We start from the raw sequence: 23,220 nt of genomic DNA, 5'->3' as shown, positions 1-23,220 counted from the left end.
CAATCATAAAAAGAAGAATATAATTTCTGGTTTTTGCAATAGAATACACTGCTATAAATAATTTTATTAGCTTAAGCTAGGTCAGTGTGGTGGAGTTAATGTTTCTGTAGAATGTCACAGTACGACTGTTTGATAGTACAAAATGCAACAAGGAAAAGAGGAAAAAGAGGCAATGAGAGGACGTTTTCTTGTAAACCACTTGAAATTATTATAGTTATTTCATTGAATAGTTACTGAATTTTCAGACATTAATTCAGAATTTTAAAAAATATTACAATAATACCATCTTTGTCTTTAGCATTCACTTTGCTTGTATATGTGCCCTATCATACATGTTTTTGATTGCCTAGACAGATACTTAAAAAGTGAGGATAGATTTTAGCTCAGGATGTTCAGGGTCTGTGAAATGAGGAAAAGTACACAGATGAAAAAATAACCTAAAATAAAAATTAAAAAAAGGAAAGAAAAACAGAAAAATAAGTAGAAGAATTGATTATGAGAGTTTACATTATTTTACTATTTTACTATTTTATATTATCTATTATCATATCAAGATTTAATGACACTGTTAGGTTTCAATTTTTCTGCCAGTGATGTTGTTTTGCATTTTCTTGCACTGATTGGTTTGCAGGAGAGAAACAGTGGAAATGAGTACAGGCAAAGTTAGGTCAAATGCACTGATCAGCTCAACTAAAAATAGAGAAATATGTATTTGGTCAAGTCTCATTGTTAGGTGTTATTTGTAATAAAAGCGCATTACAAAAGTTATATTGATTGATGGACAGAGTTAAAAGCAGAAGAGTTATACTACAAGATTTATAAAATCAATATTTGACAGGTATGATACAGCAGAATAAAAAAAAGGCTTTTTAAAGGCTTTTTTATTATCATTATATTCTTTTCTATTTTGTGGAACTGACTGTTATTATGACAATGTAAAACCTTCTGAGATACGCTCAATTTTTTTAAATTGTGGTTATCAGTTATTTGACACATAGAAAAATAACTATTATACAAGTCTTTCTTCATATTTTAAGCTATTCAAATTCCAGCTCATTTTTCTGAATGTCTTGGCAGTTCTGAAGGTGGTGTGAGGAAGGGCAAATAGCTTTTATATATGAGCTTATAATGACAGTAGTAGGAACAAATGTTGGTAAGAATTTAATTTGTGAAAGCTTTGATTCCAGACCACAAGAACACATTTTAACAATGTGAAAATAATCAATGATGACTCCATTTTACAAGCACTAAAGGAAGCAAAATGCTCAGAAATTGAATCAATGACCCAGAAAACAAGCTCAAATTCAAGGGTGATTTGATGTTTGGAGCTTCTGAAAAAATGCAGACAGAGGAATTTCTTTCTGATAGCAATTATAAAATAATTAATTATTAAACGGAATTAATATATTTCATGAGCAGCTGATATATGTCCCAACAATAAGAACAGGATTTCTACAATAAGTTTAGTCTCCAACTGGGAAAGTTTGGGAGTATGAAATGCAACACATGATAAAATTATTTATCTAATACAAAAAAGTCCCTGAATTACAAAACAGTGGAAGCTGGAGAGGATTATGGGGAGTAAGATTGAGAATTTCTTCTTATACTCTTTGATACAACATGAGGTATTTGCCTTGGGCACTTTGCAGCATATAGACATCAATAAGTACCTCTTATATGTTACACATGTCATCTACCACTGGACAAAATTCCCAAGAAACAGGATTCAGGGCTATGTGAATCCTTGGTCTGATCTGGCAGGATAGTTGTTATGTTCATAAAACATCCTAGACCAGTTTATCAAAAGTCCTGGGGATGACCACCAAAAAATGCTTTGTAAAACAATCAGCTTATGGCCTGTTGGCTGCATGGACAATCTCAGCACTTCATTCTGCATTCATTATTTTGGTAAAGTAGAACCAGCACTGTGGGAATGTCAATGACTGACACACTCTTTTTTCCATAGAATTATGCACCATGGACAGTGCAGAGCAGAGGAATATTTTTCAAAGAGTTTAGGCAAAGGCATGATGTATGTGCAAACACTAAAATAATATTTTAGGTAGGAAAAAAAATGTTTGTGTGTTTATGGATGGATTATTGTTTTTCCCCTAAGCAACCATCACTGTCAGAATAGCTTCTCAGTTTTATGCCCCTCTCCATGCTTCAGTCAGAAGATCATCATCCACGTAAGTGATGCACATTTGCAACATGACCAGCAGTCTTGACAGTGACAAGAAGGAAGACAGACACTACTGCTGTGTTCATGCACAAAGCAATTTTACCCAGGGAGGAGACAGTAGAAGAGACTGACTACAATCATATGATCCTGCTCAGTTTCATTTCAAATCATCCTAAACTGCATTTGTGCTGACCTGGTCTGTAGTTACTCAATTTGATACAGAATACAAAGAGACAGTCAGAAAATGTAGCATGAAAAAAAACCAACCTGAAAGCAGGACTAAAATAGCAATGGCATGATATGTGCTTTCCAGCGTTTTTCTCTAAGGATTTGTGTTAGTGGAAAATACCTATTTCAGCAGCCTGAGAGAGGCAAGTCTGCTGCCACTCCACATCCCCAGGTGCAACCTGTAATGAGGCTGAACATGTATTCCCAGCTGACACACACAGAGCACATGCATACAGCACAAAATACACATATATACACTGCTGGCCATACAGATCACGTAAAGACACACAGACCACTCACACCAACACTGGCAGCACCACCAGCCTCATCCTGCTGTCTGCTCTAGCTGAGGAGAGCAGAGGTCCTTAAGTGTGCTTATATATATATATATACATACACAGCTACAAGATAGAGTCTTCCAGCAGAAGGCCTTGGTATATCTAGCTGCTCCTGGATCCCGGCCTCCCCAGCTACTGCCACCTGGATGTACAAGCTCTCAAAGCCACTGACCCAGTACTGCTGCTCGTACAGACCTTCATCACTCACACTCTCTCACTCACTCACTCACTCACTCACTCACTCACTCACTCACTCACTCACTCACTCACACACTCACTCACACACTCACACACTCACACACACAGCTGTCACGAATTTCCCTGGTCCTTATAGTCCCCTTCCCATGCTCTTGTCCTTAGAGACCAGCAGCCACTCCCCACCCAAAGGTGGCTCTCAGAGACTTCCAAACCCATCCCTGCCTCCAACCCACTCATCTGCATTATCTTTGCCAGCATACCCACACTCGCCCCAGCTGCTGCACCACAGCCAACCTCCTCTCCCCCCATACACACAGGGAATAAAGAGCCCCTTACTGGAAAGTTGTTGAAGGTGGAGTTATTGAAGAGAGAAGATAGACTGTGCTGGTCAGAAGCAGGGCACTGCACAACCACACAACTCTTCACACAGGTGAACCCTATTATTTCCTTGTTTCACACTTCTCAGTGACCCAGTCTCTTAAACCCCTACTTTGTCCTGCTTTTGTTTTCTCATCTGAATACCTTTGATGAATTCTGTGCAATCCCCAAAAGTTCTTGCCCTGCACCGCATTTTGTGCCCCACACCTCCACCTAGCTTGTCCACTTAGTAACCTGGAAAGCTGCTCCCCATCACACATAGATGGATTGATAGATTTCATACCTGGACACAAGGGCTGAGCCTCTGCTGGGACAGCCCTGGGAGAGGACCAGAGAGGGTCTCCTTTCCCCTTAGTCTCTACTTTGCTTTCTTATCTGCCATTGTCACAGTGCTCCTTTGGGCTTGCAAAGATGGGCCTTTCATGACTCTCCTGTGGTGGCTGTGCTGTTAACCAATCAATCTGTCAGTAGTCTAACAAACCGTGTATTTAAACCTACTTAATATTTCTTACTTAAGATTAGACAACAACAAATAAGAATGGGAGAGCATACACAAAGTACGAGAGTAAGGGAACAGAAAGCCAGAATTGATATCATCATACTGCTTTTTTTTGTTATATAAACTGGGATTCCAATTAGAAATATTTTCTCCTGCAGCCATTCATTCTTGCTAGTACAAAAGACACCACACACCACCAGTGCTGTGAGACATCTGTTGGTGCTTGGAATTCCTATAGAGGGGCAGGCCTCTTCTATGCAAGGCTACAGAAGCACATCATTTGTCTGGGTTATTGTCTCCCTCAGTCAGCAGAGCACACCTTTGGCACCAAGAGCTGAGATAACGCAGCACTTCATTCATGCCTTTCATGTGACTGCCACAAACTAACAGCAAAGATAAATTATAGGAACTTCTAAATACTCGATGAAGCCTCATCCTGAGCACTGGCAGCAACTGAGCATTTTAAACCTTTTACCCTGGCTTTCTGTGGCAGAAAAATATCATGTATTTGATCAGAGTCAATACCATAGACAACAAGCAACCACTGAGGATCTTTTCTGAGATCTTGCATAAACATCTGGGTAAAGAGACCACAGCTACACTACTGAATTCCTCACAAGATAGAGTAGCATGACAATAGGTTGGAGGAAACTACCTAGGAAACCTTGAGAATAAAAATCTGTACAAGAGGCATGAGTGTTCTTTGGAAACTATGGTCAATCTTGTTGGTTCCAACCAAATTGGAACTAAATTCAAAGGTCTGGAGATTATCACTTCCCTTCTCCTAGCAATTAGACTTTTCACAGGATTTCCACTCAAGTTCCAAAGACAAGGAGGCACTATAACTAACTATTTGAAGCAGAATGTGACAAAGAATTAACCTTGTAGATAGATTACATCTAGGAGAAATAGCCAGTGTTAGGCAAAGAAATGTAAATATATAAATGTATATAAGATGAATCACTTATGCTCAAAATGACACCATAGCAAAAGACTGACCCACCATAGAGATCTATGTCATACAGCACGCATCATTTTGTGAAATACAGCACTGAGGTGACATGTTGATAAACATTGCTCTTTTATGGTACACAAAAGGTGAACATTCCATGCTATGAGCAGTTTGACAGTGTAGCTCACTGAGTGTTGATAATTCATCAAAGACATCAGGCAGAGGACTATAAGATATTTCAGCTTTTTCTCTCAGACAAAGCCCAAAGGGTTGCAGCGGGCACATGTCACACGAGCTGTCTCCTATGTGCAAACACAGGGCTTGGTCCTTTACTCTCTCCTGTACAGCATGAATAAAATATCACAGAGAGACTGTAAAATGAAATGTATTTCTGTGACAGAGGTGTCCAGATGACACCCTCGAAAACAAATGCTTGTTTTACACAGGGCTTAACCAATTTACGCAATTTACTGCCACAAGCTATTTTTGTGGCTTACAGTTTAGCAGATTTCAAAGCAGGATAACACTTTTACAGACATAATAAGAACACCTGCATTTACATTAAGTCAGATAAAAGGAAAACACAGAATAGATATTAATACATATAGAAAGGGTAAGTTTATCTTTGTCTGGACAACGCCTAGCATAAACTGAATGAATTTCTACTATACAAGAAAAAGTAAAAGCTAATCTATCAGGTACAGGACAGCTTTAATTGTTTAGTGTTAGAGAAAATATACAAGCACATTATCATATCACAATTATATAAACATTTCTTGCACCTTCCTCTGTAACATTTGATATGAGCTACTGTCAGGAAGAGGATATCAGAATACTAATGGCATGAGTCATTGTGGCAGTTTTGGTGTTTCTTGTTCATAACACATCTAGGACTTTTTTGATTATGACAGAAACATCAAAATCACACAAAATACCACAACACCACAATATATGGAAGTAAAACCAAAATAGAACTAAAATCTAATTTCCTGCATCAATTCCAACAAAAAATAAACAAGAAGTGCAAACCACAGGCTTTTTCCCCATACTGAAATATTTTGTAATTTTTGTCAGTAGCTGATCCCCTTATAACAGCATCACCCAAAGAGTTTGGGTTTTTTTCCACCACAAAATTACAGACTTGAGATGCAATTAATTTTGCAATTTTTTTCATCTTTCTTTCATGTTACTTCCCTTTTTCAACCCTCCACTTTATGGGTCTGGTCCTTTAAGACTGCAAGTTCTTCAAATTAAACACTCTAGACCTGAGCATTAAAATGTGAGCTAGGGAGTGTGCAGGTGAAATGTAGCACCACTCAGGTTTGACATCTCATGTCCTGACTCTTGTCTCCTACTGTTCTCCCTGGTTCAGAACTGAGAGGTCTTCTAGAGTTCACATGAACAAAATGCATCGAGATCCATATACCATGTGTGCAAGAGTTCCCAGCAGAATAAGCATCTGTTCGGAGCACTGTTTTATTAAAAACTGAAAATACTAACAACCCTGACAAGCATAGCAGAAATTATGAAACAGAAGCAAGTGACCCATGCGCATGGGAACAAGCTAATATTTCGTCCTGTGGTGACCTTGCATTAGTGCTGTGCTTTGTTCTTTTTCCTACTATTCACTCTGTTTTCAGAGTGAAGACATTTTCTCTCATAGCTCTTCCCCTGACAGCCTACTTGTTCCTCACCACTGCACTGCTCAGTATATCTTTGATCTGCACTTCTTTTGGGCAATACATACAGTGTGCACTTTGTACATAGTCCTCCCTGTTGTTTCAATTTACATTGTTAAAAGTGGAGCCATAAACTACTTCATGCACCTTGGGTATGCTTGACAAACACAGTTCCAAGGGCTTGCCTGGTGCAGATGTTCTTTCCCTGGTCAGGAATCAGCTATGAGATTCATATCTACAGAGTTCAATGAGTGTAAAATCTCCACCATCCCTTGGCATGGTGGTGCATGGAGGCTGTGACAGGCCTCGACCAGTTTTCTTCAAATTTCCATCTTTTCTGGGGTTTTGCATTCTGCATAACACAGAGTTGAGGAGGCCAAAGAGAGTATGGGAGTGAGAGCATCAGTTTGGATTTTATCTTCCATTTGACAAAAAGGAGTGTTTGAAAGATGAGACATGAGCCAGGGCTCAGAGGGACCTTATCACTTTCTGTAATGACCTGAAAGGAGGGTGTAGCAAGGAGGGTGTAGGTGGGGAGCAGACTCTTCTGCCAGGCAGCCAGCAATAGGATGAGAGGAGACAGTCTCAAGCTGCACCAGGGGAAATTTAGTTTGGAAATGAGAAAGAATTTCTTCACAGAAAAGGTGATTGGACATTGGAATGAGCTGCCCAGAGAAGTGGTGGAGTCACTGTCCCTGCAGGTGTTAAAGGAAAGACTCGACGTGGCATTCAGTACCATGGTCTGGTTGACATGGTGGCGATTCATCATACGGTGGACTCGATGATCTAAAGGTCTTTTCTAACTGATCCTGTGATTCTGTGAAGGCAGTATTTGGTTGTCACACAGCCCATGGCTGCCCTCTCTCATTTGTATCACAGATTGTCCCTGCCCATCAGGCTTGGCCTCCACCTGCGCTTGGAAGAGCACACTTTCCTTTGATTTGGGCGGACACAGCGCCGGGGTGAGCAGCTGCGGGCAGCGCTGGCTGAGGGAGGCCGATTGTGCCGAGAGCCGCCGGCAGCTGAGGGAGTCCCGGCAGCTGAGGGAGTCCCGGCAGCGGCCCCAGCGCGCGCTGCGACCCCGCGGCCACGGCGGGGGGCGCCAGAGAGCGGGCACAACGCACGCCCGCGCGGCCATGGCGGCGCTGATTGGTGGCGGCGGCGGCCCGCAGCCATGAGCGGCGGCTTCTGATTGGTCTGCAGGTGCGGAGCCGGGCGGGGCGGGGCGGCGGAGAGTACATAAGGAGGGAGCTGCGCTGGCGGCGCGCAGGCGGCGAGGGGCGCGGGACGGGCGCTGCCGGGGTCCGGGTGTGGACGGCGGCGGGCGGCGCGTGCAGGGCTCAGCCCGTGGCGACAGCGGCGGCGGGCGCTCCGGGTGTCCGTGGCAGCAGCAGCGGAGCCGGCTGTCGCCAACCATGCTGTGCTATGTGACCAGGCCGGACGCGGTGGTGATGGAGGTGGAGGTAGAGGCGAAAGCAAACGGCGAGGACTGCCTCAACCAGGTGAGGGGCTGCTCCTCGCCGCCCGCCCGCCGGGCGCCAGCGCTCGGGCGGGGCTGTGACGGGCGCAGCGGTGACCACGGGGCAGCGCCGAGCGCTGGTGCCCGGCGGTCGCGCGGCTCCGCTGCCAGACCGCTGCCCTGTCCCCGCGGCGGGGCCCGGGCGAGGGGCGGCGGTGGCGCGGGGCTGGGCCGTGCGGGGGCGGCCGCGGCGGCGGTGGGGGCGGGGAGCGCCGCAGTCTCCCCGCTTCCCTTATGGTTTTGGTTTCTTGTTTTTAATTTTCCTTTTTTGTGTGTGTGTGGTTTTTTTTTCCTCCCCAACCCCTTCTCCATGTTGAATGCAGAGGGTGCTGCATGCCCCGCCACGGGGCTCTCCGGCCCCTCTGCCGTGGGAAGCGCAGGCCCGGGCTTCGCCAGTGAATCCCGCTGGAAGTGTCCCCGGGGAGGGGACAGCACTGGGGGCAGAAGCGGGGGATGTAGCACCCGCTGCATCCAACCCTCTGCATCCGGGGCCGAGCGCGCTGGAGCTGCCGTCCAGGTGCCTTCTCGCCTTTCCATCGCCAGCGCCTCGGTGTGTCTGCGGTGGCTGCCTTGGGGATGCTGGGGAGAGACAAGCAAACAGTCCGGTCTGCTGGTGGCACCTAAATAAAACTTGCGGTTGACTGTACTTCTTTACTCAGTCTTGCCCAGCAAATGCGATCGGCTGTGATATTGAGTATTAGACATTCTCCTCTTGTGGCAATCTGCTGACCCTCTAAAGTGCCTGACCTGGGGGTGAAATTTGTCCGTGGAAGCAAGTGTATATTTGGCTAGTAGAGAAATTCCCAGTTCACGCTTAGTTGTTTTTTTTCTGGGCTGTTTTGTATGGAACCTAAAATCCAAGTAATTAAGCCTTTGTATGAAGGTGCTGACAGCAGGATCTTGTGTGTGTTTAAGTGAGCAGTCTGAAAGACCACTTCAGATGTTACTTTTCATTGTCATGTTGTAGCCTGATTGTAAAAAAAATTATTCTTTCAGGTTTGCAGAAGGTTGGGGATTATAGAAGTTGATTATTTTGGACTGCAGTTCACTGGCAGCAAAGGGGAGAATCTATGGCTGAATTTGAGGAATAGGATCTCCCAGCAGATGGATGGTTTAGCCCCTTATCGATTGAAATTGAGAGTCAAATTTTTTGTTGAGCCACATCTTATCTTACAGGAACAGACAAGGTAAGTAATTATGGTTGTAAGTACACTTTATTTAATACTTTGTTTTCAATTTCTGTAATTTACGAAAATGATTGCACACTGTTTTTATTTCTTTCATCATATGGTAATTTTGCTTGACTTTTCTATGTAGTTTTAAAATCTTACTCTTTTTGAAGTTTATTATTGCTTTTTTTTTTTTTAGAAAAAATGTAATTAAATTGGCAACATTAAGCTTTGTATAGCTACCCGTAAGTAATGAGTGTGAGTAATTTTGTGAGCACTTAGTGCTGGAACTGGAAGAAACTAAGCTACCAGTAGCAAACTTTTTATATGGTGTTTGTGTGTCCGATAGTAACCTCTGTTCTGTGGTGTTACTCTAGGTCATTCTGAACCACTAGTACAGAAAGGCAGGAAACAATTCCTCCCACAGTGCAAAAAAAACTTGCTGAATTCCTTTTTGTCTGGTATTATGTTACAGTAACTTTCATATAGCTACAGGCCCTTAGAGGCTACAAAAGAAACAGCTGTCTGGCTGCTTCTGTGGCAAGTCCTCTTAACTAAATTGTTATACTGCTATTAAATCAGAAGAAATAGCCTTCTACAATTAGTGGGGAGCACTTGCTTTTACTCCTTGAGTTTGATTACCACATGAATTGCAGTAAGATTATCTTTTAAATGTACATGCTGTACACATGTGTATTTAATGCTGACCTTCCAACTAATTTTTCCTGTTAGTTTTGGATAGTACAGTTAATATGAATGGGGCCAATTGAAATCTCATGTCTGTATGATAATGCCAAAACTCATTTTCACTACTCCACCAGAACTTGTTACTCTCAGAATCATTAACTTAGTACTTTCAGAATTAAGACCTTGAGTACAACGTGGTGCTTCTGCACAGAATGTCTAAAGAACTTGGTCAGATCCTGACAGTCTGATTTGGTGTTTATTTCAAAGGAAAAAGTTTTTGAGTTTATTTTTTTGATCTAATGTGGAGGTGAGAGGCTTTTGGGATAGCATTGTTTCCAGCTTATCAATATGGTTGAAGTTTTCAGAATGCTGTAGTGGTAGACCATGGTTGTCCTGGATAATTGCTCCAGTTAGGCGTATGTATTGAAATTGAATTCCAGTTCTGATATACTTTTATTTAGGAAATAATTTCTACTATCCATGGCATATCGTGGAGTATTTTTTCCTTAAAAAAGCTCTTACTTAAATATTGGTAAGTATAAAGCCCAATAACAAATAGGATTGATTCAGAACAAAAGGAAACACAGTTTCATACCTGATGAGGCAGAAGAGATTACCCTGAGCATGTCGGATATGTCTCCACTCACAAAACAAATCAGGGTGAAAGTCTGAGGAATCCTAAAAGTGGCATTTTTATGCTATCATTGATGAATACTTGTTCAACTTCACAAGGCTTTTACAGATGTCTGTGTCCCTGCCTTCAGCACTGTCAGTGCAAGACTTGGCAGGAGGTGGAAGTTTAAATAGAGAGGTTGAACTGGTGAAACATGCCCCAAGGGCCTCAAAGACTGGCTTATGTAGCTAAACTGTAACAGAGCTTATATACCTATATCAAAGCAGCAAGTATTTCTCCACTGTAAAGATGATTTAAAAGGATGCAGGTGGGGCAAGCTTCCTTTTATGTGTTAAGACAGTTTTGAAACTAATATTTTTAACAAACAATTTGAAAATTAACCTGGGCTTAGGCATCAGATGAGATATATTAAAACCAAATACAAGTTATATGTCATGTTACAATAACTGCCTTTTAGTTGTGTAAGCCCAGTAGTCCACACATAGCAGACCTAGATTTCCAGCGACTGGGGTAAATGTCTATTCTCCTGGATTGTTGGCACTGAGTTTTGGTAGATTGACTTTTTTTTCTACTCAGGTCTGCTTGAGGATTTATATATGCATGTAACTGTGAGTTCATACTTAGTTTGTGTGTAAGCATCAAGGAGAAGATGAAAAACTCGTAAACCTGTTGCCAAGTCTTGATGAAGAAAGTGATGGGTATCCTTAGTTTCCTTTAGCAGCTGTGTCCATATTTGGTGTTTCTGGCAGAGCTGTTGCCTTGTGGTCCTGTGTGTAAAGAACGCTGGGGAAGTTTTCCAGTCTTTTGCTTGCAGCCTCCAATCCTGTTTTTACATATAAATCAAATGCATGTTGAGACTGCTTTTGAAATCTGAGAAGCTGCAAGTAATTCTAAATTTTGTTGATGTGCTTCATCATGATTATAAAGGCAAGCATTGTGACTGAGATACCAGCGATTTTTTTCTGTATACTTAGGAAGCTTTACCAACCCCAGTTGCAGTGCTTCATTAGAGACCCTTGCCTTGCGCTTGAGTTTAAAACTCAGTTGTATGTTTGTTTGTCGCAATTTAATGTTCAGGTTTCTACATGCTGTGAAAGCTGATCTGGCAACAGAATGTTGACCTCTGCCTCTGTTATCTTTAATCAGCCCTGAGGAAGATTGCAGCCAAGTTTAATATTCTTATACAAAGCAGCCTGTTGCTACTGAGCACAAAGACAGAGCAGGTTGTAATTGTACCTCTGACCACTGTGGCAACAAACCACATTCACTAAGTGCTTTGGGAGTCTGAGAATTGCATGGAGAAACCCTTTCTACTGCACTTTTTTTATAGGGTTAAAAGCAGTTTATTCTTCTTTGGATCTCAACTTCTAGGTTTTTTATTTGACTACCTGGTACTGAATTGTACCACATGATTTCATAGTTTAGAATTGCTTTCAATGGAATAAAAGTGCTTCAGTGAAAGAATGTCATTCAAATTTAATCTGCTGCTGTCAGTTTTGCAAACAAATCTGAGATGTGAACAGTGTGCTGCTTTAGAGGAGTTTGAAGAGCTATGAGTTTTCTTTAGCATGGAGAATCACATTGGCTTGAAAAGAATTGCTATCTCTTTCCTTAAAGACACGTGATGGTCCAGGATAGAGATCGTAACTCTGGCTTGTGTTGTGTTTGTTTTCACTGTTTCCTGTATTTCTTTGATAGGTCGTGCAATAGTTGTGGGGAAGAAAAAGCAAACCTGCTTTTCACTTCTTTACTGAATGACTTGTGGGTGGTTCATGTATCAAATGTTGTGAAGTGTTGAATTGCAGTAAGGAGCTAGGGCTTAGAGAAAGGATTATACTAAGCTAATAGGAATTTTCAGGAGACTTTTTGACGGGGGTAGGGCTGTGAGGAGGTGCCCGGCAGGGGTGCAGGCCAGGCGGTCCGGCTGTGCCGGATGTGGTGTCGGGGCAGTGACCGGGAGTAACCCAGGCCTGGTGGTGCTGGGGCACGGCCTGGGAGCCAGCTCTCCTTTGGGTTATCACAGCCCCTACCTGGGGCAGAGAGCTCCAGACATCGGCCACAGGCTGCTGTGGAATGTGGAGCAGAGGAGTCTTGAGACTTGCAGCCACCTGTTAATTGGAAGAGTGTTTGCCAAGCCACCCAAGAGGCCAATAGTGCCTGGCAGCAGTCTGGGAGAATGGTGGGTTTAGGTTTTAAATTCAGCATTGTTTGCCTTTGTGTAGTGTGACTGAAAATCAGATATTCACACGTAAGCCACGACAACTTAAAATACATCAGATTCTGGTGAGCCACACAATATCATAGACCATGCAAAAGAGCTGTCTTTCCAACCTTGGAAGTGGCAATTATAGTTTTAGGGGCTGTTAAAGGTTGTGTGATGTTTGCCAGTATTTGAATTATATTTACACTCTTTTGCTATGTTGTTCAGTTGTATTGATGAACTAGTTGAAATGAAGAATGGCCTTAAATCTGTTGAGGAGTCAGATACATGTAGTAGATAAAAAGTGAGGAAACCAACCTGTTATCCTATAGCACTGGGTAGCCAGTGCAGCAGTGACATAATGTTTGTTACAAGGCAGTAAAAGTGTATGTGATAGACACTCGGGTGAGTTTAATGGATCTGTTTGTCTAAATCGGAGTTGAATTGCAGTTGGTAATCTTTTTACCCACTCTGCTGAGAGCAAGGAAGGACAAAGATACCGAGGAGCATAAAAAAGGCAAAAAAGTTGCTTTTTTCCATGTGGGGTGGCCTTGACTGCTTTTAAAAAACAGAATTATATTCTATAGATTCAGAAATCTTTAACAATATATTTTTAGGGAGAACAATTATGCCTCTAAATTTTGATTTTAGACTACAGAGCAGTAAATGTACTCCACAATAGGAAAGAGCCTTAACCTGTAAGGTTAAGGTGGTAAGGAATCATACCTCAGAGAGAACAGGTAGTTCCTTAGGAGATATGCTAAGATTCTTGCCAACAGTCTGGCAAGAGAATGAGGTCTTTGGCTGTGCTTCTAGTTTAGGGGTCATTAGTCATATGCAGATAATGTCATATGCAGACACCATCCTTGGTAAAGGATTAGGGTTTGTCACTTCTTCCACTGACAGCTAAATTTATAGTTTAAAATTTTTAGCTACCTATTTGCTCTTGCCTTGCCTGGATTAAAAAAATTTTAGTACAAACTACTAGTAATAGTGCAGAGCCTTGATTCCTAATGCACATAATTGTCTTTAATGAGTTAAAAAAAAAAGTATGATCTTGTGTTACATGTACTTTTCATAGTATTTTTTGTGGAGTTGTTAATGCCAGTTCATTTGGGTGAAGACTAACTAGGTGATTTTCCCCCTCTTGGAATTCCATTGTAATGAAGTAGTAAAGTCTGTTTCTGGTAGTGGTGTTCAGTATTGTCAGCCTGCATAAATTACTTCAGAGGGAGGTAAAAAGCAATTAATGTGATTGATATCTGGGTCTGTGACTTTGGTTTGGTAGCTATACTTTTTTGTGAAGTGGACCATCTGCTGAAATCTCCTTGCAACCTCTCTTTTCTACAGTTTTTGTATCAAATTATTTACATCCAACTGCAATACATTAATCACACCACATTTGGTTTTACTGAGTGTTTTATATGCACATAAATTATATGCAAAACATGGATCCAAAAATAAGGATGCAAAATTAATATAAAATCACCAGTATAGCTAAAGCTTGAAGAAAATCTGTGATCCTGTTCTAATTGTAAAACTGCCCTTTGTTCATTTGGAAAGGAAGAAATCCGTCTGGGCAGTGACTGATGGAGTGTAGCTTTGGCAAACTTAATGTATTGCACTCTCGTCAGTATCCTTATGTAGTGTTTTGAGCTACTAAACTCAGAGGAATTGTTCTGTAATTGAATACACAGGTATGTCTAGGTAGCATGGGGTTTGGAGAAGAAGAAGCAGTTTTGGGCTACAGACCCTGTCTTCTGTACTAGTGCTGTCACTTGTAGAGAACTTGGGCTACAAGTACGGTGGGAAGTTCTGTTTGTCCTTAAAGCTGCCACTAGCTGATCAATGTCCCAACATGTCTGGCAGGTGTTAAGATGTCTAGGAGTCACAGCAATTGATGGGCAAAGTTCAGAGTTGTGAAGATTTAAAGACTGAGTGAAGCTTTGGCAAGGTAGTAAAAAGCTGCAGAATGTGCTGAAAGAATGTTGGGGCTGGGGCAGGGGGTAGGGACAGACATACCTTTTGTCTGACTTCAGTTACTTCTCAAATTTTAACATGTAATATTAGTGTATCAAGTACAACTGAAGTGCGAATGATGCATAAACAAAACCATTTGGTTTCTTACATGGTGGACAGACTTTAGATTTTCTACCAGCATTATTGGAAATTTAACCTTTAGGGAACATATGAACAGTTCAGTTTTTAGTTTTAAGAGTTCATTGTTCTAAAACTTGCTAGGTAAAAATTTCATTAAGTCTAAAATACTAGTGCTGAAATAATTCCTTGGAAGAAATGTATCCTTTTACTGTACATCCTGACTCCTTAGAGGTTAGAGAAGTCTTAAATTTTTTTTTATATAAATGTTCCAAGAAGAAGAGGGATGGTGGATGGTGCATGAAGCAATTAGGTCACAATCTAATTTACAGGAACTTACATAAATCCTTTCTTGTAACTAATAGTATCTGTGCTATGAGCAGGTTTTCTACAAGACAGTCTGTTGGGTCCTTTAGAATTTGCAGAATTAGATAAGGAGCTGCATCAAGGATCCTAATGCTTTAGTTTTGCTTGACTTTATTCATCAATAAAATCATTCTTATGCCTTTTTCTTTAAGGATCAAAAGACTTTGTTTAGTTTTGTGTAAAAAAAAGTCTGCATTTGTTATGATTGTGGCTAGTGTCATATTTTGGACCTTTTGAAGAAGAATGGTTTTACAGTGGATATTAATATAACTTTAATAAGCTGCACTCTGCAGCTGGATGGGCTAAACAAAACCACTTTTTCAGATGTGTTCATAGCCCTCACTGTCTTTCAATTTCTAGGTGCCTTTTCTTCATCAAACACACTTAGAGTCAATACAAACAAAAAGCCCAAAAACAAACAAACAAAAAAAACCCCAACACACATACACGCACAAAAAGACAGCAGAGATTTTGCTACCCAAACTCAGGTGCATATGGACTGAATTTGCATAACTAGTTAGTTTGCAGTAACTGTCCTTTATATGTGCTGTTTGTTCTATTTAGCAAAAAAAATGTAAAGTAGCTGAGCATTGGTGAGATGTTTTTCCTTTTGTGATAAGAGCCAGTTATGGGAAGTTACTGCACATTAGTTGGCATGATGCTACTTCACATTGTGCCTTAAACTCATTTGTCTTCCTATGCCATTACTGGCTTTGTAGTAATGGAATGTGACAAGCCATGCATCTGCTGTACCTTTCTGTAATTCATCTATATTTGCAGGAGGAATATTTTGGTTTTCAGGTCCCCTTGAGATGTCAATAATGTCTTCCCAGCAAGCAGAGTACTCTTGATTTTACCCTGTGTAGTCAGTGCTGTCATATGAAAAAAAAACCTGAAGATAAAAGAATTTAGGTGTGGTAATTGTAAATCCAATGAGAAAAATAAAAAGTCTAATCTTTCTTTGAAATGCTGCATTTGTAATTAGTACTTAAGAAATCCTGTTCTGGTATTGTCATAGGATCAAGAGTTCCTGAGAAGCTGTTTATTTTATGAAATGTTGATTGGAGTTAGGTAGTTACTGTTTGCCTTTATTTTGGCCCTAGTGTTTTCGTAATTTATACTGAATTCTTTCGTTTTATGGGCTGAGCACCAAAAAGAGTCTGTACAACTAAGATATTTTAAAAGGCCACAGATACTCCTTTCTGGGGCCCAGGCCCAAAGAGCTGTGACTGTGCAAGGCAGGAAAAACACATGGGAGCAGAGGTTTGACTTTCTCAAAAAACAGAGCCTAAAGAAAGAATAACCTGCTGACAGTGGAGACAACTCTGTCTGAAGTTCTGGTCCTCTTGCCACCTAAACTTGTGTCCTTCACAGTGTGAGAACATTGGCTTTCACCAAACCCCTTCTAGTATTGCTGAAGGGTGTAGGTTGATGTTTAGACTTGAGAGATGCAATTAAGCACTTGCATCACGACTAGCATGATACTCTAGCATGACAGTTTGCAAAGGGGAGTGTTGGAGCTGAGACTTCTTGCAGGAAGTGGACTGTAGGAAAGTTTACAGGATAATTTAATACCAATTCTTCTTTCCTGATGCAAAAAGTTGTGGATATGAGGCATATTTTGGTCTGGTATCTTATTAGTTGCAACATTTACCAATAGAGCTAAGACTGAAAACAACCTTTGCAAGTTCTGCAATTGCTCATAATGCTGAAAAAAAGTTCTATTTGCCTTGTTGTACAAAGGAATTACAGAATGCTACAACAGAATATATGTAAGATATTACTCAGAATTCCTATTGTAAGGAAAGCTCATTACTTTATTAGCACCTTCAACTTCAGTGATGAGAGATTAAATACAGTACTGCAGCAAAGCTTTTCTTAAAAGTAGATTAGACTTGATTTTAGAAAAATAAATGTCCTGTTCCTGTGGAAGCCAAGACACATCCCTGTTGGGTGCTAGGCTTCATTTATTGAAAGATAATTTTTTTTCAGTGAAACATTATTCTCCATCTGGCTTCCATAAATACGCTGAGTCTTAAATGGTAAGAAATTTATATTGTGTTCCCTGAGGGAAAATAAGGATGATCTATAGAAGTTAGGGCAACCCATAGGGGATAATAACATGCTGCTATTAATGTTGGTGAAAATGTTGATTTGTCTGTCAAGTAACCTATTAGATAATTAAGAACAGCTTCCTTAAGTTTGAGCAAGCTGTCAAACCTGCCTTGGTCTCAAGTGCAAAGTTTGGTCTGACAAGTGCTTACACAGTAGCTGTTTTTCTGTTTTATTCCCCAGTGCCTTTTCAGATATTTCAAGTTATTCTGTTAATCATGTCACTGGTAAAGGCACCATGGCTGTAGTGGCAGGGGCATTTCCACTGTGTAGAGAAAGTACAGCTTCCCCTTTTGAATAACAGGAGTGTGTATGTCTTGAGATGCTCTTCCCAAACTTGCTTTTGTAAAATGCAGAATAACTTGTAAATTGCAACAAAAAAATGTGAACACAGGAAACTAATTTAAATCTTTCATTGATATTTTACTCACTAAATTTAAATTACTAAGTTGCCTTAGGAAGTAAAGCAGTTCTTATTCTTGAGATACTTGTGATGATGGTGAAGTGCTCTTTTCTTTTAGTAGTGATTTTAGATGCTATCTTCAGTTGTAGCTTCATGTTTAAGAGTAAGTAAAGAATGAGACAGAGTCCCTTTTCTTTCCCTTGTACCAGACTTTATCTGCTTGGTACATTCATTGCAAATTCTTGATTACCATACATAGCAGAGATGTTACTTGTTCCATTCTTGATTACAGATGTCATGTGTAAGCAAATGTTTCTGATTGTGTTGCAGGCATATGTTTTTCTTGCATATAAAAGAAGATCTTCTTGCTGGTAATCTTCAATGTTCTTCAGAGCATGCAATTGAACTTAGTGCACTGTTGGCCCAGATGAAGTTTGGAGATTATAACCAGAACACTGCCAAGTACAGTTATGAAGAGTTGTGTGCAAAAGAGCTCACCACTACCATTTTGGAGAGGTAAAAAGCAAAACGATCTAGTTTCCCTTTTAGCAGAAGATTTTGTTATGCAGTAGCTTTGGAGATCAAAATCTCCAAGCTGAAATGTTTTGATACCAGTTAAATTCTTAAGCTCAGTTATGAGGTGGGGTTTTTTTGTTGTTTTTGTGGATTTTTTTTGTTGTTTTTTTCTTGTGAAAATTCTGGTATGTGGGAAGATACAGATATATTTAAGTAACTGGAACAGGGTATTTAAATTGTAAACATGTCTTAGACCTATACTTGTGAATTAAGGAATTCATGTGGCTTAGTACCCTTACTCTGAAGAGTAAACAGAATTCAGAAACATCTTCATAGCTCAATTCCTGAATATCAGGAAACATTCAGTGTGTCATACTTTTCTGTAGCATTTTCTTTAACTATGAACTTAGTGGTAGCTCAGGGAAATATTTAGGACTGGTGGTGTTAGTTAGAAAGCCTTAATTACATGTAGCTTTTTCATATCTAAGCAAATCCATAGTATTTTCTCCTTAACATTCTCAGGATTTTTTGATAATTCTCAACTGTTTCCAGTTCACAATTTCTGGAAATCTATAGACGGATAAAGCAGGTCAGGAGCATTTACTAATCTGCTTAACTAGGTCATCTAAAAACCCATGTTAAAACGAGTGACATGTTAAAACTGCTGTTGACAGTAATGGCAGATATTTGAGTTATTTCACCTATCCTTAATCTTTTTATCAACAGCATTATTACAAAACACAAGGAACTAGAAGGTCTAAGTCAAGCATCTGCTGAATACCAGATTCTACAGATTGTTACAACACTGGAGAACTATGGGGTAGAGTGGCACTCAGTGAGAGATAGTGAAGGGCAAAAACTCCTTATTGGTGTTGGACCTGAAGGCATATCCATCTGTAAAGATGACTTCAGTCCAATCAACAGGTATGTGTTTCCTGGAGCCACTTGCATGATCAATTTTTCAGAAATATGGAGTGTGCCTCTAGTTTTCACATAAATACATAAAACTACTCTGAGAATTACTAAATATGACTATTGGGATGTAGGGTCTGAGGACACTACCTGCTTGTAATCAAGATAAACAAGTGACCTTAATAATTTTGATTTTTATATATATTTTTGGAGCAGCATCTTCAATCAGCATTGCTGACTACCATCAGAAATCATTGGAACTTCTGATAAAAATGCACTGTAATAGTTTGTAGGAAATGCCCTAATCCTTAACAACTAAATAACCTTTATTTTTTTAACATTAATTTTTAGGATTGCTTATCCTGTTGTTCAAATGGCAACTCAGTCTGGGAAGAATGTATATCTGACTGTTACCAAGGAGTCTGGTAATAGTGTGGTTCTCTTGTTCAAGATGATCAGTACAAGGGCAGCAAGTGGACTCTACAGAGCAATTACAGAGACACATGCATTTTACAGGTCAGTATTGCCCCTAGAGTCATGTGCTGCTGCTCTTCTCCAATGTTTGAACTAAGTGCTTAAGTCTTGACTGCACTTTGGAAATGCTCTGCAAAATTTCATTGTCTTTGCAGCCTCACTTTTCTTCTTAAGTCCAGAAGCTGAACAGGTTCTTGATACTTTCCATTTTGTGGGGTGGGAGTAACACGAAAAGTAAGCAAAATTTTCCTGCTATGAATAATAGCGTTTCAGAGTATAAACTTTGTATGTTCCTTGATACTTAATAAGCAATACATACATTTTTTTTTTGTTCCTATGTAAGAGAGAGAATGAGAGCAGTTGGGAAGATCCTTTCATTCAGAATGTGTAGACCTTTTATTTGGCTCCTTCAGCTGTTACTTTATCTGTACGCCACCTTCCCATCCTAGATCTTGCACCTTGGGCCCTGTGAGGCTGCAATCCTGTTCTGTGTTTGTTTTCCTTCCTGTGTTGCCTAGAGAAGTGATATGCCTTAATAGGCTTCTGAAGATTCAACTGGATCACTGAAATATGTGATGACCATGGTTAGGATACCTGAAATGCACAGCTGGACTCAAATACAAATGCCTTAATTCTCTACACTCCATTCACTGTGGTTCCCTCCAGAATGACATAATGCTAGTGTATAAAGTACTGGGTGGAAATTGGGTTAAAAACATTGCTTGACTCTGTGATAAAAATTCACAGCCAAAGAATCTTAATTGGAGTTCTTAAAGGCAGTGTTTGGAAATGCCATGCAAAAAGGTGTTGCGAGGCTGAACTGTGGATTAAACAACTGTTTGCTGTTTGTTAGCATAATTTGTTAAGTCCCTTCCACAGGCTGACTCCATTTTACCAGACACTTCACATTTTGAAGATGTAAAGTAAGAGTCACTTTCCATTTTACAAGTTTCAAAGGAGAGTTTTCATGCAAAGATCAGCAAGAGCTTAAGTATTACCTCAGACTGTTTAATTTGCTTTAGTTTCAGTGCTGTTACTTCAATTTGGGGAAAAAATTATTGTAGGATCATTCTACTGGTATTAACTAACCAAGTTTGCGTTTGTCCTTTTGCTTTATAGGTGTGACACTGTCACCAGTGCTGTCATGATGCAGTATAGTCGAGACTTAAAGGGTCACCTAGCATCTCTATTTCTGAATGAAAACATTAATCTTGGTAAAAAATACGTCTTTGATATTAAAAGAACATCAAAAGAAGTTTATGATCATGCGAGGCGAGCTCTGTACAATGCTGGCATTGTGGATCTTGTTTCAAGAAGTGATCAAACCCCACCAAGTTCCCCCCTTAAGTCTTCAGAAAGCAGCATGAACTGTGACAACTGCGAGGGTCTCAGCTGCCAACAAACAAAAGCCCTGCAAGAGAAGTTACGGAAGCTGAAGGAGTCCATGCTTTGTATGGTGTGTTGTGAAGAAGAGATAAATTCAACCTTTTGTCCCTGTGGCCATACAGTTTGCTGCAAGTCCTGTGCTTCCCAGTTACAGGTAAATGCAGTGCCATTAAGTTATGAGTTACCAATTTGTGTGGAAGGTTTGTTTTTTTATATTTGATGGTCATGGATTAATATGTTTGTGTTGATGTTCTAGTAAAACTGCTAAAATTTTGTTTGTGGCAAACTGATTTCAGAGAGCATTGTCTGAACAATGTGCTAACATAATTTGTGGTGAGGCTAAGAATGAGCTGCATACTTCTCACTATACCCTGTCTTAAATATGGGATGATGGAAAAAATGCTTTATTGTGTATGTGAAGTCTGCAGGAAGTGCAGAGACTCTCAAAATACAAAGTAAACTAATGTCCCAATGTTTTTCCTTTCCAGTCGTGTCCTGTTTGCAGATCCCGTGTAGAGCATGTCCAGCATGTGTACTTGCCAACCCACACCAGTCTTCTCAATCTGACTGTGATATGATCTACGCACACACTTTAAACGCATCATGTACTCTTCAAACTGCACTAGTAAGAAATGCAACCATTGATTGTGAAGAAGGCAATCACTCTGGCACCTATCCACGATCAAAAGCAAAAAATACTGCATTTTTTAACATAAATATTCTTTGTTCAGCATGTCCAAAATGGTTTGGGACATCTTCTGAGAGTAGAAGTGTAATTGATTCATAAAAGAATGATCATAAGTTTGTAGCAGGGCAGTGTAGCCACAAAGCTCAGTAACCCTGGAGAAATGTGGTGTACACATGCAGACGTACCTGGCGAAAGCAATGCAGCCTTTTCTTTTACATGCTCTAAATCCTTTTTAGTACAGTTGCACTGTTTATTTTAATGGTAAGACTTGCTTTTACACATACCGGTTTAGTAAGGCTTGTAGGTTCTGCTTTTAGTAAACTGCTTTAAAGAGGAGAGATCTTTAAAAATTAGTTCTTAAACTGGAGTTACAAGGCTTCTCTAAGCAGCTGTGCTTAACTCAGAATTCTATTAAATAGAAAGCAATTCTGAGAAAATAGCTTTGGAAAGGGAAGACAAGATGGTTAATCTTCAAGTGTTGAGGGTGGGTCAGGAAAGTCTTGTGGTTGACAGTGTCCTGTGGAAGCATTGCTATGGGACTTCATTCACAGCTCTCAGCGGACAGAAACTCCCAAGTTTCCCACAGGCCACTTTTGGCTGGTGGACTTGGGAGCTGCAAGCAACTGCCCTTCAAGTAGGCTTTATTTTTGGACACTGATTTTAAAATATTAAACATGCACCATTAATCTTTAAGGGTTGTGTATAATTTTAAATGCTTTCTTCAGTTAGCGTCTTTAGCAGGAAATGACCTACCCAATAAAATGTTCTTGATTTCCACCCCCCTATGTGGGCATTTTGGGCTCTAGTTTCCTAGTGTCTTCTCCAGGGTACAGTGGGAACTGGAGACCATGTTTGGGTGCAATACTGGCTTAATCAAAGCTAGAAAAGTACACTGTCACTTTACTGAAATTTTCTGACTATACTTTTCATATTGCCTTAATGTAGCAGTAATGTGTGTTTATGCATCTGTTTCTTTGCACAGACATTTTGTCAAAATATTAAAACTCTACTTTTTTATGACACATTAGCATATAAACCTTACTCTAAGAGGGTATTTATTTTTTCACTTTGTAAAGAAAATTTTGTTTCCTCATGAAGCAAGAGCTTTGTCCTATATTGTTAGGCAGCTTCTGTCTTTTTTATATTCAGATTAATAAAGGACTTGAAAAATCTTTGTTACTGCTAAGACTGATTTTTGTTCTGCAGTTCATCTGAGGCATTACTGAACTGAAAACACAAGGCAGTATTTTTGTGTTTACAGTCTTGAATATTTTGTCATGTTTGAGGTAATGAGGTCTTCTCAAGTGCATGCAAAGGAGGGAAGAAAACTGACATTTGTTACAGACAGTGAACATTAAAACAGCTGACATATTCAAACTGTAACATAGCCTTCTGAATTGACTTTGTAAAGAATATTTCCTACAGTAAATTGCCCCAAATCTGGAGCAATATAGCTGGAGCTGTATTCCAGGGGAATGAGAAGAATTAAAGAATGCAGCTTGAGAGTAGAGAGTTGTTTTCAGTAGTCTTGTTTAGCAACTTCTTAATTACAGATGTGGTGTTGTCTTTTTGGACTGGAGCTATTCATACTTGGTAACTTAAG

The 23,220-nt window shown here is 40.1% G+C and overlaps 1 protein-coding gene across 1 annotated transcript; it reads left to right on the top strand.

Moving 5' to 3' along the window:
- Positions 1 to 7,739: 7,739 nt before the first annotated feature.
- MYLIP (myosin regulatory light chain interacting protein) lies at positions 7,740 to 22,789 on the top strand. Its single transcript, XM_005525267.3, has 7 exons — positions 7,740 to 7,956; positions 8,970 to 9,160; positions 17,972 to 18,157; positions 18,884 to 19,081; positions 19,421 to 19,585; positions 20,663 to 21,083; positions 21,418 to 22,789. The coding sequence occupies exons 1-7, from the start codon at positions 7,870 to 7,872 to the stop codon at positions 21,505 to 21,507; spliced, it is 1,338 nt and encodes a 445-aa protein (XP_005525324.1). The 5' UTR covers positions 7,740 to 7,869; the 3' UTR covers positions 21,508 to 22,789.
- The last annotated feature ends 431 nt before the right edge of the window (positions 22,790 to 23,220 follow it).

The sequence above is a fragment of the Pseudopodoces humilis genome, chromosome 1 (genome assembly GCF_049639895.1).
Source record: "Pseudopodoces humilis isolate 2021_Gansu_Grassland_sample_001 chromosome 1, ASM4963989v1, whole genome shotgun sequence".
Classification (NCBI taxonomy): domain Eukaryota; kingdom Metazoa; phylum Chordata; class Aves; order Passeriformes; family Paridae; genus Pseudopodoces; species Pseudopodoces humilis.
The sequence above is the reverse complement of the archived record's forward strand: the minus strand, read 5'-3'. Positions and strand labels throughout refer to the sequence as shown.